This window comes from Podarcis cretensis, assembly GCF_951804945.1.
Source record: "Podarcis cretensis genome assembly, chromosome: 7".
NCBI lineage: Eukaryota > Metazoa > Chordata > Lepidosauria > Squamata > Lacertidae > Podarcis > Podarcis cretensis.
In genome coordinates, this window is record NC_137176.1 from 52,002,236 (window position 1) to 52,023,385 (window position 21,150).

Below are 21,150 nucleotides of genomic sequence, written 5' to 3' on the forward strand. Positions count from 1 at the left end.
AATCTGCCATTCTTGGGCAAGGTGATTGAGCGGGTGGTTGCTGAACAACTCCAAGCACGCCTGGAGGAAACGGACCATTTGGATCCCTTCCAATCGGGATTCAGGCCTCACCATGGGACTGAAACTGCCTTGGTCGCGCTGGTTGATGATCTCCGGCGGGCTAGGGACAAAGGTGAGAGCTGTTTCCTAGTTCTGCTGGATCTCTCAGCGGCCTTTGACACCATCGACCATAACATCCTTCTGGACCGTCTAGAGGGGCTGGGAGCTGGGGGCACTGTTATACAGTGGTTTCGCTCCTTCCTCCTGGGCCGTGTTCAGAAAGTGGTGGTGGGGGATGAGTGTTCAGACCCCTGGGTCCTCACTTGTGGGGTGCCTCAGGGTTCCGTCCTCTCCCCCATGCTTTTTAACATCTATATGAAGCCGCTGGGAGAGATCATCAGGGGGTTTGGACTGGGTGTTCATCAGTATGCAGATGACACCCAGCTCTACCTCTCCTTTAAATCAGAACCAGTGAAGGCGGTGAAGGTCCTGTGTGAGTACCTGGAGGCGGTTGGAGGTTGGATGGTGGCTAACAGATTGAGGTTGAATCCTGACAAGACAGAAGTACTGTTTTGGGGGGACAGGAGGCGGGCAGGTGTGGAGGATTCCCTGGTCCTGAATGGGGTAACTGTGCCCCTGAAGGACCAGGTGCGCAGCCTGGGAGTCATTTTGGACTCACAGCTGTCCATGGAGGCGCAGGTTAACTCTGTGTCCAGGGCAGCTGTCTACCAGCTCCACCTGGTACGCAGGCTAAGACCCTACCTCCCCGCGGACTGTCTCGCCAGAGTGGTGCATGCTCTGGTTATCTCACGCTTGGACTACTGCAACGCGCTCTACGTGGGGCTACCTTTGAAGGTGACCCGGAAACTGCAATTAATCCAGAATGCGGCAGCTAGACTGGTGACTGGGAGTGGCCGCTGGGACCACATAACACCGGTTCTGAGAGATCTGCACTGGCTCCCAGTACGTTTCCGAGCACGATTCAAAGTGTTGGTGCTGACCTTTAAAGCCCTAAACGGCCTCGGTCCTGTATACCTGAAGGAGCATCTCCACCCCCATCGTTCAGCCCGGACACTGAGATCCAGCGCCGAGGGCCTTCTGGCGGTTCCCTCATTGCGAGAAGTGAGGCTACAGGGAACCAGACAGAGGGCCTTCTCGGTAGTGGCGCCCGCCCTGTGGAACGCTCTCCCATCAGATGTCAAAGAGATAAAGAATTACCTGACATTCAGAAGACATCTTAAGGCAGCCCTGTTCAGGGAAGTTTTTAATATGTAATGCTGTACTGTTTTTAACACTGATTGGGAGCCGCCCAGAGTGGCTGGGGGAACTCAGCCAGATGGGCGGGGTATAAATAATAAATTATTATTATTATTATTATTATTATTATTATTATTATTATTATTATAGTAATAGCTTCCATTTGTGGAAATGACTTCCAGCATTGAGCCCTGTGCTCTCTCAGCTAGAGATTTAATCCACCCTTATGCCATAAATCCTAAATCAAGTACCTTAAGAACAAGTAACATCTACTGCCCAAAACAACAACAAATCCATTAAAGCTTTTAAAACATTTACTGAAGCATTTAGTTTCAATCTCCCTGAATCCTGCTCTGGCTTTATTATGAACCAGAGATCATGGTTTAAAACAAATTCTGGCTGATTTGAAAACAAGTCAACTTCAAACCAAGTCAGCTTCAACCCATGGGTTATGAAGCTGGTTTGTTCAACCATAATTTGTTTACAGATCTCTGGTTTGTAAGTGAGGACAAACTAAGATGCATGGAAAGCGAAACTAAATGCAGCAGATGTCCACGTCCTTCTGGCCATGTGGGAGAAGGAGTGTTGAGTGTGACATAAAGGTAAAGGGTAAAGGGACCCCTGACCGTTAGGTCCAGTCGTGGCCGACTCTGGGGTTGCGGCGCTCATCTCGCTTTATCGGCCGAGGGAGCCGGCGTATAGCTTCCAGTTCAGGTGGCCAGCATTACTAAGTCGCTTCTGGCGAACCAGAGCAGCGCATGGAAACGCCGTTTACCTTCCCGCTGGAGCGGTACCTATTTATCTACTTGCACTTTGATGTGCTTTCGAACTGCTAGGTTGGCAGGAGTCAGTGTGACATACATGAGCCTAAACAATATATTATTCAGACAGCACAAAACATGTTAGTATTATACATGAGAACACAGTCATTGTTATTTACCTCTCCCAACAAAAATAGCATATTGAGGAGGGTGTGCCTGAAGCAAACATTTAGTTTGTGCAGTTCCTGGTATGGGCTCATTTTTGTGGTTCATAAAAGGTTAGTTTCCAAAGCAGTTATCTTCTAATTATGTTATTCTTCTGCTGATTCTCTTGCTTATGGCTTTTAATACTAGCTAGGGTTATTGCTACATGCCTCTTGAGGGCATATCTTCCAAATCCCATAATGTGGATTAGTATTCTCTTAACATGTTGTTCCTTTTCACTGTTTCATGTGATGACAGGTTCTACTTCCAAATCAGGTTTGAGGAGTGTTCTACATTTTGTGTAAACTAACCGGAAAGGTTCTATAGGCAGACATCTGCTTTAAAGAAATATTATACTTTGAATTGGGAAGAGTGTGTGTGTGTGTGTGTGTGTGTGTGTGTGTGTTAATAAGTCAACCGCCTGCAGTTCTCCTTTCTCTCTTCTCCCCATCTTCAGTATTTGTATAGAAGATTATCATGAAATTGGGTTCCTGAATAGGAAGGACAAAACAGATGCGAGGGAGAGGGAGAAACACAAGTATCTGTCATTGGCAACAAAGCTAGCTGAATATTAAGGGGCAAGGAATGATGGCCTGTGAACACTAATTGAATAGTGCTGATAATGGGCAAGTAGTCTGTGCCGCAGTTGTATATATTAAACTTGGCAGGTGCAAACAAATGTACAAGTTGTTCCAATAGCCATGCACACACATTTTGTGTTGTAAATACCTGTAAGCAGTGAATTAAGACAAAAAAAAGATTTGTGTATATACTTAGCAAAAGCTCCACTCATCTCAGTGGAACTTCATGTAATGGTGTACAGGATTTTAATGCTGACTGGTAGGACTTGCACCAGTCTGCGGAAGTCTGAATGAGAACTCTGATCCTCATCTATATGTATGCAAGCTGAAAGCATCTGCCACCATCATTATTGCTTGTTTCTGTTGTTTCTGTTTATTTCTATAACTTTTGGCCATAAAAGGCCCCCAAGGCAGCTCGCAAAGGGTAACACATAAATACAAAATTCAAGTAAAAAAAAAAAACCCACAGCAACTTACAAAAAAATTTAATGCAGCAAAATGTTATAGTTAAGAAACAACAACTAAAAGCCAAATACATTCATATTCCTGACGAAAGGCAAAGGGCAGCCCCCACCCCAAAGAAAAAGATGTTGAGAGGGAGCAGGAATAAATCCTTAGGGAACAGCTCCTTCTTATAAGGATCTCTAGCCAATGGGTTGAGGTGGGACAGCTGGAAAAATTTGACCCTTGATAGTCCAGCACGTTCTCTCCACTGCAGGCCATCATCTTGAGAACTCAAAAACAGAAACCTAGCAGAACCTTTCTGCCTCTTTAACGGAGACCCTTCTCCAATTTGGTGTCTTTGCCTCCCAGCTCCTTTTCATCCTTGCCATATGCTCAGTATTCCTTGTCCTAGTTTCCTAACAATGGAAGTGGCTTCTTGGAATTGATGGCCATGGGGAAACTGTGGCCTTTGGGCCAAATTAGACCTAGTAGGGGGTCCTGGTTCAGCCCATGATACTTTTTCCCCAAGTCACCTGCCCTACACCTGACATCATAGGATGGGGCAGGTCAAAATGTGACTGCAGAGGAACCACCAGGAAGCTTGAAGTGCACTCCCAATTGTGCCTTGGCAAGTAGGGCTGGCTGCCAAGAACCACTGGGATCAGCTGCCCCGCCCCCCTGTCACAATGGCTCATGGGGGGAGCTCAGGCTCTGCCTGCCTGCTAGATCCTCTTCCCACCCCTGCTGTAAACAAAACACAACCTAAGTGCATTAGTCTGATGAAGCAGTGCTCTTCTAAAGTCTCATCTAGTCCAGCAGTCTATTCTCACAGGGGCTGACCAGATGCTTATGGGAAGCGCACAAGCAGGATGAGTGCAATAGCACCCTCTCCCTCATGATCCCCAACAACTAGGATTCAGAGGCATACAATCTAGCATCCTATTGGTTAATTACAGAGTCCTGTGTCTCTATTTTATGCATGATTTAGAAGAACGTGTCATACAAAATCAATGGAACCTAAATCCAATGGATGTGTCAAAGAACATAGAGTTGGAAGGGACCACCAAGGGTCATCTATTCACGCCCCCTGCAGTGAAGGAATCTCAACATGTGGTTCCCCATTCAGTTTGCCCTTCTCTGTTAATGATGCTGATTTAACTAGAAAACCGTCTTAAAAGATTTGCCCAGTGTATAAAAATAACTCTGCATTTTGCATGTATTCAGTACTAAGATGAGATACGGATTTTATGCATGCACAATATTGCAGCAGCAGATTGTAAGCCCGGTTACTTTGTCTTCTGTGAACAAATGTTTACCATTTCAGTGACTTGCATTGTGATTACCGTATTTTTCGCACCATAGGACGCACTTTTCCCCCTCCAAAAATGAAGGGGAAATGTGTGTGCGTCCTATGGTGCGAATGCAGGCTTTCGCTGAAGCCTTGAGAGTGAGAGGGGTCGGTGTGCACCGACCCCTCACGCTCTCCAAGCTTCGCACACCTCTCCGCAAGCAGCGGGAGCCCAGCGCTGGGCTTCCGCTGCTTGCGGAGACTTGCCTGCATGCCGAAGCCTGCGCGCGCTGAGCTCAGCGCACCCAGGCTTCGCGGACCTCTCCGCAAGCAGCGGGAGTGCTCCCACAGCTTGCAGAGAGCTGCCTGTTTGGGGGCTGGGGTCGGGGGAAGCTCGAGCTTCCCCCGCCCCAGCCCCGTGCCTGGGGTCGGGGGAAGCTCGAGCTTCCCCCGCCCCAGCCCCGTGCCTGGGGGGGAAATAATTTTCCCCCTTTATTTCCCCCCAAAAAAACTGGGTGCGCCCTATGGTCCGGTGCGCCCTATGGTGCGAAAAATACGGTAATATGCTGTGTTTTCTTGTTCTTGTTTCAGGTGCAGCTTACTGCCAGTTCATGGATATGTTGTTCCCGGGCTGTATTAGCTTGAAGAAAGTTAAATTTCAAGCAAAGCTGGAACATGAATATATTCATAACTTCAAACTTCTACAAGCATCATTTAAACGAATGAATGTGGATAAGGTAACTATAGAACATGTTATGACAGAGTTTTTATAGGATAACTTATAGTCATATATTTCAGAGGTGTTTTCTGGCTCACTATATTTCTCAATTTTTATTTCATTGATTTATTCGAACAATTTTTATCCAGCCCTTCAAAACATATGCTCTCTCTGTCTAGCAAATCTCAAAAGAAGAAGTAGTAGTAGCAGCAGCAGAAGTAGAAGAAATAAAGTAATATTACTCTGAGGATGTCTTAAGATGAGGCTGCCGTCTAACTCAGTAAAACAGAATAAGATATATGGCACTGGATATTGTTTTGTTAGACAATGTATGGTTTTAAAATTCTTAAATGAATTGGCACTGAAACGCCTCAGTTATCACTTTAAATCACTGGTGTGTCTTGCTTTGTTTTGTGCAGGTTATTCCAGTGGAGAAATTAGTGAAGGGGCGCTTCCAAGACAACTTGGATTTCATACAGTGGTTTAAGAAATTCTTTGATGCTAACTATGATGGGAAAGAATATGATCCAGTGGAGGCCAGGCAAGGCCAAGATGCTATTCCACCGCCTGATCCTGGTGAACAGATCTTTAATTTGCCAAAAAAATCTCATCATGCAAACTCTCCTACAGCAGGTATTACATTGTTGTAAACTTCTGGTTTTTCTGCAAGTGGATTTTGTTAATGGTACATTAATACAATTGTTTTAATACAGAGTATAATTAGAGGGGTAGCTTGAGTTGTAAAGAGGGGACTCCTTTGTACTTCACATCATCCATGGGCACTGTGTCATAAATATTTTAAAACTGAAGGGGGGGTATGATGCCCCATAGTGATATATGAAATTCCAGTTATGATGGTGTATAAAGGGACTGATAGTATTTTATTTTAGGTGAGCATAGTAAATCCAGCCTGGTAGTGCTGCTCTTTGGGATACTTCATTTTTAGCTTTTCTCTTGCCTAGACATGCCCCTAAACCACACACCTGTGCAGTATCCATATGATATTGTTGGCATCAAATTATGAGCCCTTATCTCCCACCACACACACCTTTAATCTGAAATGTTTCTTTGAAAAAAAAAAAAAAACACACCCCTATTTCCATTAGTAGAAAGCACTGTGCTGATCAGTTAGCACTATGGTAGCGTGCCTATTTTATTTTCTCATTAATTGTGTGCGATTTATTTTGTAAAAAAGACAGAATATCTGCAATGAAGCTCCCAAGTGAAGGATTTTAAATGCTAATATGCTTTAAATGATATAAATCTTTTGGCCTTTCTTTTTCCGTTCCTTTTAAAAAGCTGTGCTATGATTCACTAGAGTACTAAATCGTAGGTAATAAATCCCTTGGAGTCCTTTTGTACTTAAAGGAGAGCAAATTCCTAGCTAGCGTTCCTGCTGAAAGGCATAGGAGGTGTTAAGAAATAGGACGAGTGGCTCCTCTTATTTCTTATTCACGTTTATCCTTACAGGAAACTGCTAGCATAATCTAGTTTTATGGTGATTGGAAAGCTTCCACATCCTAAGTGCTGGCTCAGTAATAGAAAATATATCAATATATGTTTATTTAAAATATGTTTAGATGATATACTATAGGTAGGTAGGTAGGTAGGTAGGTAGATAATTGCTCATTGGGATGTGGGGATTCCATTTAGTGGTTATTTTTTTTGTCTCTTATTTGTATTGGTGATACAATGGCAACAATGGGTAAAACAGAAAATTTTGTGAGTCTAAAGCATTACTTTTATACAGGTCAAATGTGTCACTCAGGAACCACAGGCAGAAAGTTGTTTTGGTTTGGTTATGATTTAAGTTACTGAGCCGCATATATCAATACCCGCTGAAAGGCGAATGGGCATGTCTTGAGGTATCCCTCTAATGAATTGTTAGGGTACCTGTTTACCTTTCTGAAATCAGGAATGGACTGCCAAAGGGCTCATTTCATGCTGGTGAGGGGGAATAGAAAAACCAGAATAGATGAAGTGATGGAATAACAAAGGAGGGAAGTCTTCCACTAGTGAGCAGTTCAGATCTTTTGCAGGAGCAACCTCTCCTTCCCCCCAGCAACCTACTAGGTAAGAAGATTGGGAAGGGGGAGAGATAGAGAAAGAGACGGGGAGACAGAGATGAAAGAGGGTGGCAGAAATTAGGGGGGATAAAAGGGGTAGTCCTACGAACCAGGGCCATCTTAAGCATATCCAGCACCGTGGTTCAAAGATCCCTTCAGCGCCACCGCCCCCCGTTTCCCAGAGTTGTCAACCTTTCTCCAAGCCTCTGCGGGGATTGCTCTCCTCCCGTGGAGGCTTGGGAAGGAAGCTGCACGCCTGCCAGCCATATGGTTGACAGGGCACAGCTGGAGTGCATGTAGGGAAAAGGGAGGCTGCCGGCAAAGCCACACAGCTCCCACACTCGCTGGAGCGCCCTTGAGAGGCCAGCGCTCTGGCCCAATGTGCCAGTAAGCCCAATAGGAAAGACGGCTCTGCTGCCAACCACTGTCTTGGGCTCCTGTCCACCACTGGCATGCAGTCCCTGACGGGGTGGTGGTGAAGCATTCCTCATTTATGTTGTAATGATCACAAACTTTTCTGGAGAGTTCAGTCACCTGTTGTGCAGCATATAGATCTTCCTTTGTGGAGACATTCATTTGAATACTGTCTGCATAATTTTTAAAAAGATTGGCTGGCTCTCTTGCTTTTCAGACCTTTAATCGGGTCTGATTGTAGAAGGGTTTTTGTATTCTGAATAGAAATAAATAGGAGTGATAACCACCTATAATGTACATATTCTAGACAGTCTTGAAACTGGAACGTTATTAAGGCACTCACTCCGCATCACAAGACGATGTAAATGCATTGGAATGATAGAGGGTGCCTCTGCAATTTGCACCAGCTTTTCCCTTCCCATTATTCTCCCCCATGTCATATTCCACAATGTTCAAAAGATCCCCCCCCCCCACCATTGGGAGCGGCTTTTCTGGGGCACTGGATGTTCTAGTGTGAGGGAGATGGGGAAAACGTCTGCCTTCATACTTCATTGCACAGAAGGCTTTATGCAAGCTCTGGTCATGGAAAGAGCAAGAGTGTGGAAACAGAAGCTTGCACATTCTTATGAGAGTGGTGCTATGCTGGACTCCCAACTCCCAGCAGGGATGGCTTTCATTGGGCACTTAAGCTTTTAATAACACAAAGAGGAAAAACGGAAGGGGTTCCCCAGTTCTTCTGAGAGAGGGGCCAGGCAAGGGCTGCGTAATAATTTTTTAAAAAGCCTTCTTGGCATTAATAAGCCTTTGGGTTATTGCACTCCTGTTAGTAACCACTAGAGGGCATGCAAGGACAAGCAATAGCAAATAAAGCCTCCTTTTTTGACTGGGGAAGGGGAAGGGAACTACTCCCCCTTGTCCTCTGCTCTTTCTCTCCCCAAGAGAGGGACTCTCTTTGAACCTCCACAGCTTCCCAGTCTTTCTCTTTCTCTTGGTTCCCCTTCTGCTTTGAGCAGCTGCTAAAGAATATCTCTGCTACCAAGCAGTCTCAAACTGTTCCTGCTTTTGTGTAGCAAAACAGTGTGTCTAAACTGACCCTTTGGCCTCCAGCACATCATAGCTGACCCCGTCCTTCCTTTCTGTTCTAGCTGCAAGCGTTGGCTTGCTGAGGTGAGGGGTGTGTTGGCTTAAGGAAGGGGGCAGCTTGCGACGAGGGAGACCACTAGTGTGGCATGCAAGTTCTTGCAGTACTCCATCGCTTTCCCATTAGTTAAACTAATTAGAACAGGGGTCAGCAAACTTTTTCAGCAGGGGGCTGGTCCACTGTCCCTCAGACCTTGTGGGGAGCCAGACTATATTCTGAAAGGAAAAAAAAATGAACGAAATCCTATGCCCCACAAATAACCCAGAGATGCATTTTAAATAAAAGGACACATTCTACTCATGTAAAACCCAGATTCCTGGACCATCCATGCGCCGGATTGAGAAGGCAATTGGGCCACATCCGCCCCCCCCCCCCAAGGCCTTAGGTTGCCTACCCCTGAATTAGAAGCTATGACTAATCATTTGGTAACCATGTAATTGAGTGGGTACTAGAACACCACCAGGCAGTCGATATTGTGCTGCAGTCACTTGAAGAGGCAGAAAACAGTGGCGTAGCGTGGGGGGTGCAGGGGGGGCCGGCCGCACCGGGCGCAACATCTCGGGGTTAGGGTTAGGGGGCGCAAATCCATGGGTTAGGGGGCGCAAATTACTTGCCTTGCCCCGGGTGCTGACAAGCCACGCTACGCCACTGGCAGAAAAATAACATCCTTGCCATTATTTAGTTGTTATTTAGCAACCTCCGAGAGAGGTGTGTCTGGCTAAATAGCAGTCCAATTCAATGGGGTGGAGCCTTCTTCATGACAGGGGTATTGCTGCATCTTACCTGGATAGGGCGGGGCAGAACAGTGGTGAGGTTGGCGCTGCACAAGTGCACCAACAAAGCCGATCAGGTGCTCTGGTTGGTGTGCCGTAGTTCCCCCCATATGTTGGGAGGGTGAGCCACCTCCACCACACAGGCCCATCCTGGCCTGGCCCCTTTGATGCTTTCTTTTCAAAGACAGTTTTATCCCGGAGAGCCTTTGTGGAATACTGCTCTTAACTAGGGCCTGGTGGCTGCTGCAACAGCAGCTCCTCCTCCTCAAACAATTTGATCTAAGCTTTTGGTTTTTTTAAAGTTAGCTTGTATTCTATGGCTTTCTGGACTGGGAGTTATAATATGTGTTCTGCTTTAATAATTATGAGTTGAAGTGTTGCATGATTATCTTCCAAGCGGTACTGGTTGGGAATATTTACATCCCTGGGGACGTCTGATAATTCTCTTGCATATATGCACAATGCACACACAATATAAGTTGATTTGGCTGTGACCTTTCTCTCAGCATGATAGCGGTGTTAGTAAAGGCAAATCCCACTTGAGTAAGGAATAAAGAGTGCCCATTTTAATCAAGGGTAACACCAGGGTTGCATGTGACAAACTATACATACTTTGAAAAACAAACCTGAGGGTGTTCCAGTTCTTTAATATTGTTATCAACACAAGTAGTGAGGAGTTAAAACCAATCATGATGTACAAATATTAATCTCATAGTTGCTTCTGATAGGAAATTTGTAAAGTGGTATGGCTCAGTAATAAAAGATGCATTTCAGAGCATGTTTTTACCCAAATCTCAGTCTTTTTATTCTTACTACTGCCATTTATTTTAAAGAGATAAGGTGTGTTTGAAACACACATGGGCCACTTGTAATCGAGGCAGAAATATGTTATGGCAAAATAAGGGGGGGACCCATAAACTTTACTTTGAAAAGCATTACTGTATGTGTATTTAACAAACTTCACTTTAGCTTCCCAATTTTCCACAGACTGGTTTAAAAGTAAACCCCTCCCCCAGCAACAGTATAACAAGATGGAATTATTATCAGTATTTTAATATGAAACTTTTGGTGCCCCATAGAGTCTAGCATCTGTTTCTTCCTTTTTTTTCTGGAAATAGAATGAATTTTAAAAAGCAAGTTATTTCATATATGAAGTATGTTGTGTTTGTTAAAATAGAACTGTGAGACTAAACATGAGAAATACAAACTGCACCCACTTAAATGAATGAAGAATGGCAGAAAATCTCTTGTGCCTTAAGAGGGCAACTGTTCTAGCAAGTCATTGCAGGTCAGGGATAATGCAGCTTGGAAATTGTAGCATAAATAGTTCCTTAGGACTAATCTCTTGACCACCCTGATGTTGTCTTGCCTCTTACTTGGAAAGTAGAGTTGACTTACTACAGAGTTGGTGACCTGCGGATGCTACTGGATAATGTTATTGCTCTCAGGATTGCCTGTACTATTGTGAGTTCAGACAAAATGGTAAAGCAAGAAATTATTTAATACACTACAAAACATTACTAAAGGTTCCTCTACCACCACACACATACAAAAGAAAGGAATTAAAGCTACAAACAGGATCTGGCTGTATGGAGTTCTATAACAAAAAATCATGATGCATATATGTGAGCACCCATAATTAAAAATGCAACATGCAACAGTACACCACTTAGAAATAAGCGTATATTATTATTATTATTATTATTATTATTATTATACCCCGTCCATTATACCCCAGCCACACTGGGTGGCTCACAGCATATATCGAAACATACTAAAACATTAAACATTAAAAACGTCCTGATACAGGCTGCCTGTCTTCTAAAAGTCAGATAGTTATTTATTTCCTTGACATCTGAAGGGAGGGTGTTCCACAGGGAGGGCGTCACTACCGATAAGGCCCTCTGCCTGTAGTTAAGCTGTTTATAAATGGTTCAAACAAATAAATCTGTTTTGGGCCACAAAAATAATAAGGATGCCCTCAGTTTGCTTTGAACTGCATAGGGAATTATATGGCTCAAACTATTTCATTGTAAGAACATAAGTGATGGATCACACCAAAAGCTCCGTCTAGTCCAGCATTCTGTTTCCTACAGTGGCCACCTAGATGCCTCTGGAAAGCGCTCAGGCAGGGCCTGAGGGCAATAGACCCCTCCCACAGTTTCTTGCCACTGGTATGGAGTCACAGAGTGCCTCTGAATCCTCAGCTTCCATGTGGCCTTCCTGTCTAGACTCCAGTAATGGCTTTGCCTTCCAAGAGTCTAATCCTCTCTGATGGGAGCTAGTGGACATTACTGTATCTTGTGGCAGTGAGTTCCATCTGTTGCGGAATTATTTCCTTTTGTCTGTCTTCATTCTCTCGCTGATCATTTTCTTTTGATGACCCTGAGGGTATAGTGTGATGGCAGAGGAAGAAAGGCATCATTTTAGAAACCTCTGTCATGCATCCACTTAAATTGCCTTTTCTAAAAATAAAAAGTCCCCTATGCATAACTATTTCCTTGTAGGGAAGATGTTCCCACCCCCTGATCATTTTGTTGTCTCTTCATTTTTAAGCTGGAGATGCCAGGGATTGAACCCAGACCTTCCACATGCAGAGCATGGGCTCTACTACCAATCCTGATGAAAATATAAACATCAAGCTTTTTAAAAGAGCCCATGTCTTGCATCAGCTTATTGCTCTTGTCAATAAGGTTAAACTATTTCTGTTTCCCTCCCTGATAATTTCAATAAACTTTGCAGAGGTACAAGATGAAAACTATTGGAGATTAAAAACTATGGTTTTGTGAAATTCAGGTATAAGTTTACACCAAGAATTCTTAATTCAGCACTAAAACAGCAGTAAATTCATGGTTATATAAATAGTGAACAATGCAAATTCTATGCTGTTTTCTTGGGAGGGGATTAAAGTTTTATATAAGGATTGCCCAGAGGTGTTTGATGGCTAAAAAGAGGAAAGGGACTGAATATTATTAAGTAGTCCTGCCAGAGCAACCTATCTAATTGCTGGAGCCTTTAACAGACCCCACTTTGATTTGCAAATGTATCTATCTAACTATGAGAGGCTAGCAGCGATCGTGGGTGTCTAGCATTCCTTTCATAAGAAAAACATTGGATTATGTTCTTATCTGAAGGTGGAAATATACTGAGAGATTGGCATTGACTATCAGCACAAAAACAACTATGTCAGACAGCACAAAAGTGCAAGACATCACAAACCAAGCAACAACAAAGCTCCTCCAATGTACCAGCACATAAGACCAGCTAAATATAAAACATAACAAAGGATTATGAGTACAATATGGGTGGTTCCTCTGAGCGTCTATGCATAGACCATTTTGTGTGAATGTCTTGTTCATGTACTCTTTGCTTGTTGGGATGCCCTTTGCTCTGCTACTCATCCCAGTTTTGTTTATAAGCAATGTAGTTTAAGTTTGTCTCATTCCAGCATTTGCATTTATTTATTGTTGTGGGGTGTTTGCACGCGATCAGGATTCCTGGTTGCAACTTTGTTTATTTTTGTGTAGACAGATCTATTAATATTTATTGGAGTGTAATTTTAAAACAATAGTTTTCATCTGAATACTTACGATTCTGCCGTTAGATATGTGTGGATAAGTCTGACTTCCCTCAGGATTTGCACTTATTTTTAACAAACTTAAGAATCCCATTTCTATCCCATTGTTAGTATTCAAATAAGTTAAGTAAGAGCAAACATTCCTAGATATATTTTATATTTTGCTGCTTGAAATATTGACCCTTAGGCCAGTTGCTTTAATGGCTATCACCTCCTTTGGTTCCTTAATTAGATTTTACTAGAACCTTTCACATTTCTTACTACAGTTCCCTTGCAGTTTGGCATTCTTAATGGAGTCGTGTGTGTGTGTGTGTGTGTGTGTGTGTGTGTGTGTGTGTGTGTTTAGCCTGAAGTGACATTTATACACTCCTTAATTAACATCTAAGGGAAAGTGCTGAATATATGGAGGGGGGGTTTAAAAAAATGTACTAATTGGGAATACATTAATTATATAGTAGTTTTAGGACTCCAGCATGGTATTCAATGACACAGAACAAAAATAGTTTAGCCAAAGAAAGATCATCAAGGAGAAAATCTGGTCCTTTCATTTGACATAATATTGCATATGGTATGCAATTTAAAACTGTGTTAATGGCATGCTTAATCCACATAGTGCTTACAATGGACCGTACAGACCACAGATAGCAAGTAAAGTTCAGGCATTCAAGCTCTTGTGACTGTAATTATGTAAGGCAGAAGAGTGGGCTCACCCTGTATGTTGCACTTCACACTAAGCCAAACCATGACTTAGCATGAATGCCTAAGCATGAATGCTCCTTGAGGTGAAATAATGACTTCTGATCTCCCCTGGTTCTCATTCTGCTTTTGCACTGCCATGAACTAAGCCATGGTTTTTCTTGCTCTAGGCAAACCATGAGCTGTCAGCCCAAGAAGAAACCTAGATTACAGCTCATAGTTTGTCCTGGAGCAAGACAAACCATTTGGATAACACACTAAGCCCAAACCATGGCTTAGTTCAGAGCAGCACAGCAGCAGGAAGACGTGGTGAAGAGGCTCCACAGTAGCAGTGTCTTCTCTGGGAGCTCATACATTCACATTAAGTTTGTCTTACCATTATATGCAAAACAGCTATTGCCATTGGTTAAACTAAAGTAATACTAATTTTTAAATTTTGGCAAAAGCCATGATTAAATCAATTTTTGGAAATATCTCCAAATAAGATATATATATATCTGGTCAGTCTGATCTATAGAAGGTATGAAGCCATAGGAATTCAGGCAACATGAATGAGTTCTATTTGAGATTTTTATTATTACTCTAATAATTTGTTTTTGCAGCAAGAAAAAATAGGTGCTGCAGGGGAAAATCTCTTTAATCGTAATGAAAGTGAAGTAATTATGCTTTTAGGACATGTAGTAATATAATGACTGTGAGTTTTGTAATATGCTTGAAACTTGTTATATCCAGTTTATGTATCACTTTAGGGCAAAAAAATAAATTGCTGCTTACGAAAAGAGCGTAGAACTGTTGGGAACATCATTTGTGATGTGAACAAAATTATAAAGAAAGACTCATGCATCTGAATGAGTCAAAAGTTGGAAGTGGCTAATGATCTGACATACGGGTCAAAGAATATTTTGAGGAAATAGTTTTATTGACAGGAGGTAGGTGTTTTATGTATGTGAAAAACAGACTGGTAAGAACTAACCTTGGCTACCATTTATTGTAAGTGAGAAAAGAGTTTAACCATGAGACTTGGTTCAGAAAATACAGTAAGCCAAACGCTAACACGGGTTTGGCTCTTCTGCAGAAGAGCCAGTATTACTATTATCATTTAAAACCCACATAAATAGTAAATACAGGCTCATATGGGGAAATATTTTTATGAGGATGACATCTTGTGGATACTGCAGAAAACTTGCATGTGTGAACTGTGTTGAGACTATCACAGGGATGGCCCAAATTCTTTCTTTCTTTCTTTCTTTCTTTCTTTCTTTCTTTCTTTTAAAAAGGAAATTCTAAGATTAAGGAAACGGTTTGTGTTTAAGAGGCACCCAATGTAAATGTACTAGGAAGGTTTTTGCGTTTTTTTCTCAGTTGTTTTCAATTGTGCAGCATTGTGTTGGTCTGCTGAATCATATGTACATATTCAAAACATACATGAAGCAATTCCTTTGTTTTCTCAGTTAGAAAGTTAAATAAACTGCAAGATTGATGGCTGCTAGAAAGCATACTACTTTGAACAATTTGGGCAACTCTGTCGAGTACATTAAACATTTTCCATTTGAAATGGTAAACATTGAATGAAAATCAATTCTGCAGTGAAGGCCACAAGTAGCATTTCCAAAACATCTTAATGTGTTTTTATTTTCCCCAGGTGCTGCCAAATCCAGTCCTGCTTCAAAACCGGGCTCTACACCGTCTCGTCCATCATCAGCAAAAAAGACACCACCAAGCAGCTCAGCATCCAAATCTGATAAAGATTTGGAGACACAAGTCATACAGCTCAGTGAACAGGTAACATGCTTAAGCCACCAAATGGGAAGTTACCATTTGCCCGAGTGTTTTAGTGACATTTCCTAGTTTTCTAAACAAGGTGATAATAGTGTGTCTTTCCTGATAGCTTTGTGCTGCTAAATGAGTTCTAACAGCATCAAACTTGGCAAGTGCAGCAGAGTTGTCCACCTCTAGCCCAGCTGTCACAGAAAAATGCCTTAATGAGAAAAGGGAAACAATATGTCTTGCATCTTTCCTTCCTTACATTTATGTCCATGTTGACCCTCTAGAAGTTCATATATTCTTGCCTGGAATATCAGTTGTGAAAGAAAATATTTACAAGTACATATAGCACTAGTTTAAACACTGTCTTAAATGGTTCTTGAAGGTGATTAATTGGGAGATAGACACTTGTTTTTCAGAGTGTAAGAGTATAAATTCAATTCTATTTGTGTTTATGGTATGTAGGTATGCAGTGTCCCTAACAATTGTGCAGACTGACAAATGCAGCATATCCAGTGTTTAGAACTGCTGTGTTTTTGCAGGTACATTCATTAAAACTTGCACTTGAAGGTGTGGAGAAGGAAAGGGATTTCTATTTTGGAAAGCTAAGGGAGATCGAGCTTCTCTGTCAAGAACATGGGCAGGAAAATAATGACCTTGTCCAGCGGCTAATGGAAGTTCTGTATGCTTCAGAAGAACACGTAAGTCCAAGGCAATCACTTGCATTTTTCATTACATGAGGAGTGTAGAAGATGTGAGCCACTCATGAGTCCACTGCCGCGTTTCCCTGTCCACTTTTTATGTGCCTGACTGCCATTGCTGGGTAAGCCTTGTATGGGGCGGGGAAGTACTCACGAGTCACTAGGTATACTCTGGACTTATACATGTCATCAGAGAGGTACCATATTCATGGAAATTGTTAACTGAGTGTGTTCATATCTGTGCAATGCAGCAGTTTATCCATCCTTCAGCAAGCACAAGCATGTTCAAGAATAATTAGGGGTAAAGTGGTCAGGAAAATACTGTGCAAACTGACCCTCTGGTACCAAGAGCTTGGATAGGTGTCAACATCTTGTGCTAGTATTACCGAGATGACTCCTTTCCAGGAACATTTTGGGTGTTTTCCAAACACTTTAACTGTAAGCTTCTGCTTTATACCTTAATTCCTTCAATCTGCTGTGGAAGTGGATTCATTGAAACCCTTAAAACAGTAGCACATCTAGTTAAAGAAGACAGCTTCGTTTAGCTATGTTAAGCAAGTAAAGCAGCATTTTGCCGTGTCCCTCTTTCCGTGCAGTCTACCTCCTGTTCTTAACTGCGTGTGTGTCTGGAGATGATAAGCAGATTGCATTTACAAGTCATGACAATGTACAGGTGCAGCCTGAGACGGAGCAGTTCTTGAAGCCTCTTTTGGCTAGCAAGTATAATGTAAATGTGATTAACAGATAGATGGTTAGATGTCTAGAACACAAAAGGGCGCAGCACCCATGTGTGAAGACTTTCTATAGATTCAGCAGAGCTCTGTGTTTCTACCTCACCCAGCAAATCTTCCTGCCTGTGTACAGGCCTCCATTTGTCCTGTTGGTCTTCTGTGAGTTCCTTTCATATCTATAATAGCTTGCGCTGAGTGGAAGCTGGATGGAAGGGAAGATCTGATTGGGATAAGAGAGCTGTGCCCAGACCACCCATTCATTCTAAGAGCCTTCTGCATGTGTATTGGCAGAGGAATGGTGCATCCAGTGCCAGATTTACGTATAAGCTAAACAAGCTATAACTTAGGGCCCCACTCTCTTGGGGGCCCCACAAATTTTTAAAGGGAAAAAAACTGGATGTACATTTCCAAAATATAAGATAAAAAACAAATGAAATAAAGCCTACATACAGCAGTAGTGTTTTGTGTTGTGCAGGCTCCTATGATGGGCCCCACAAATGGTTATTTGCACATTTGTTGTGTGCAAATGGCTTTAAATACCTATTAGGTCCATAAATTACTATATAGCATTTATTCAACACAAGAAACAGCAACAATTTGTTGTTGACAAAGGACAGCTGGACACATAAAGGGCCCCATTACCTTCAGTAGCTTAGGGCCTCTTCAAACCTAAATCCGGCTCTGTGCATCCTGTAATATTACTACTTGTGTTTTACTTGAGTTCCAGAGCAAGGTTCACCCATGTGCACCACAACCCAGGTTCTTCTTTATTGAAACCTGTGTAAAACTATCTCAGGCATAGGCAAACTCAGCCCTCCAGATGTTTTGGGACTACAACTCCCATCATCCCTAGCTAACAGGACCAGTGGTCATGGATGATGGGAGTTGTAGTCCCAAAACCTCTGGAGGGCCGAGTTTGCCTATGCCTGAACTATCTTTACCCTAGTGAGGGGCAGTATAGAGGTGTTCTTTAACTTTGCATATTCTTCTCCTAGTTGCAAGCATGCCAGTCTTTGAGCTAAATACCCAAATGTAAATGGTCTGAAATGCCACAAGCAGGAAGTGGATTTTTCGTTGGATAAAGTGCTTTAAATCTTTTACAAGGATATAATTTTGTCTCTGTATACAACCCTCAGTTCTCTTAAGCTTCAAAAACAAGTACTGCCAATTTGGAAAAATGCATTCACTTAAATGAAAACGTTCCATTGTGTGTATGTGTTGGTGGTGGTGGTTGTTTAAATAGCATCTCATCCCTATTCATATTCTGCAGATGTACCACATCAATGAAAAAACATTATCAATTATTTTTTCTTTTTCAAAACACACTTCTGTTTCATCTATCTGGATTGGAGAAAAGGTTATTGCATAATGATTGAGCACAATCTTTGCATGCAGAAGGATCTGGTTTAATCCACAACATCTCCATCTATCTGAAGTTGTATGTTTCCCCTCTGGGCTGTTCCTTTAGTGCTATTTAAAAAAAGAAGCTGATAATCTTTTTTGATGGTTATGTGATCTGGCCTTTCTCAGATAGTGCAACCAGTAGGGGGATGCCATATAAGCAATCAGATTTGTTATTTGAGATTGTAACAAAGCCCATTCAAGGTGTGGGGCAGGTAGGATTTGAATGTTGGTGTTTTATAAAGGGCAACACATCAACTTGCATTTAATGAAATAAAGGTGTAGATTTCTGGTTCAGCCACTGTGCCTCAGCACTGTAACCTTCTCCACAGCTACATATTTGGAATTTAAAGGCTATTGAAACTTTAGTAATTATCTTCTTTTCCATACATAGTCCTGGGGTCTGCATTAAATCAATAATTGAATGATGCTGATATTTTCTGGTTTTAATAATCCTTTGGTTCATTTAAATATACATTTAATACCCACCATTTTTAGCAGACAAGGCGGGGTGGTAAATCTCATTTTGGTATTTTCAGTATATTGTTGACTTGGCTAAGGCTTCACACACACTCATTCAATGGTTGTAATTTTTCGCCCAACACACAGGAGAGCCACACAGATGAACATGAAGCTGAGGACCAGGTTCATGAACAGCCCCAGCAGCAGGAAGAATACTAAAAAAGCCTGGCACATTTGCTACTTTTTAATTTTGTGTGGGAACTTATCTTCTGAAGAATGGAACGTGTGTGGCCTCAGACTTGAAACCAATCACTCTCAGTCTGCCATTAACATAAATGTACCATAGTGAGTGTCAGCCAGCAGCTGCATTCTGTACCCATCCTTTGCCAACATATGTTTGCAGAAGTCTCCTTTCAGGATATGCACCTGAGAAGGTCTCCGGGCTCTGTCCCCATTTTCTACCAATGCAACTTCAAATATTTGGCTGCTTGAGATTTGTTCAGCTTTTAAAAATATATATATATATAAAATATATATTTATTTTTTTTCCTTTTGTCTTAAGTATGATACATTTGTAATTTGTTCAAAACTATTTATATGGGCATCTCTTATGACAAAAAGTACTGTTCCGTTCGATTTCTCCAATTTCGTGGTAATTTTGGCCTTTAACAGGGCATAAATTTGGTCAGACTGTGCAAAGGAGAGGAAACTATTGAAACCACACTCAAATTATACTAGTCCCCGTCTTTTATCACAACACACAAGCGAGCAACTTTTTTATTTAAAAAAAGCAGAACTGTAACCCTCCTGATGTTGTACACCAAAGCATGTTAGAAATCTACACAGTATATGTTTTATTTCGGAATATGCATACATGCCTGCCTAATTCTTACACTGAGAGCTCTGTGACACTTTCCTTGCTACTGTAAATGTTCTTTCCCCCCAATTCCATATTCAGTGTCTTGTTGGTTCAAGCATTCGTGAAACTTTCACCACTGTAGCTGCACCTGCAGATTTCACTTGACTACAAACTTCCACTGCTGGAAATGGCAATTATGTGAATCAACCACTTTCCTCTTACTCATGTGTACATGAAATTGGGGGGATTTTTTTTTTTTTTAATTGTAGGATTGGACATGACAAAACATGAAGTCTTTATAGTCTTTGAAATGTATTGTTCATTGAGCACCTCTTTTCCATACAGATGCTAGTGCCACTTTTCAGGCTTAGCCTGGGAAGTAAAGATACATTACCCCGAGACGCAAAACAGGAATGGTTCTGTGGTCTGCGACTCCTGAAAGCATTGGCAGAATGCAGGAACAAAGTGTTAGTTTACAGAATTGTTTCATTGCCACCGGTTTTAATATTACCTTTATTTATCTTGCAGTTAGATGGTGACATTTTGTAGTAGAAAAATAGCAAACCACGTATTAAAACATTCCTTATTTCCTAAACTTAAATTGCACATTTTCTTAGTCCAGTTGTAGGTTTATTTGTTTTTATTTATTTGTGGGGGGGGGGTTTCCCTTGCTACTTCATTCCTCATCATCAGTTTGATATTTGACTGGTTATTTGGCTAGGCAAGTACAGCAACAGAAATCTAATGGAATATCAACCTGCAGGCTACAAATAATGAAGGTGTCCATGTAGCCTTATGAACTCCAGAAGATGAGCGCCGCACCCCATAGTCGCCTTTGACTGGACTTAACCATCCAGGCTTCATTTACCTTTATCTTTACCTTTTCACTGATTCAAGCAAGAAGCTCTCGCATCTTTAAATTGCTCCTTTTTTGCAGTAAAGTGACTCATATGTAGTCATTCAGCTCAGGCAGCATGTTTAATACGGTTAAACATTCAAAGAAATGTTTGCATCTCCTTAGCTTAACCCCTTTAGCTCAACAGAGCTGTAATCAATCTCTTCATATTGGAAATATTTACATCTTGCCCCCCTCATCCCTTTCAACTTTATCACCATGAAAATCAGTGTGCCCCCCTTTTTAACCCTACTCTTTCTTAATTGTTCAAAGTAATTTGGTTTCACTTAAAGGCTTTATACATAAAACAATAAAAGAACAGTTACTTTCAGAAGGATGTAGTATGCTATCATGATGCAGAATAGGGGGGGGGGGGGA

The 21,150-nt window shown here is 41.9% G+C and overlaps 1 protein-coding gene and 1 long non-coding RNA gene across 6 annotated transcripts in view; one reads left to right on the top strand and one right to left on the bottom strand.

The window, feature by feature from the left end:
- Positions 1-21,137, top strand: part of MAPRE2 (microtubule associated protein RP/EB family member 2) — a 101,686-nt gene extending 80,549 nt beyond the window's left edge. For all 5 annotated transcript variants that reach the window (XM_079982753.1, XM_079982755.1, XM_079982754.1 and 2 more), the window contains 5 exons: positions 5,166-5,311; positions 5,712-5,925; positions 15,602-15,741; positions 16,266-16,424; positions 19,166-21,137. In XM_079982753.1, coding sequence (XP_079838879.1) covers positions 5,166-5,311; positions 5,712-5,925; positions 15,602-15,741; positions 16,266-16,424; positions 19,166-19,237 — 731 coding nt within the window. In that variant the 3' untranslated portion in view covers positions 19,238-21,137. The remainder of the gene's footprint in view (positions 1-5,165; positions 5,312-5,711; positions 5,926-15,601; positions 15,742-16,265; positions 16,425-19,165) is intronic.
- Positions 1-21,150, bottom strand: part of LOC307219507 — a 73,459-nt gene that overhangs the window by 38,259 nt on the left and 14,050 nt on the right. The window lies entirely within an intron of this gene.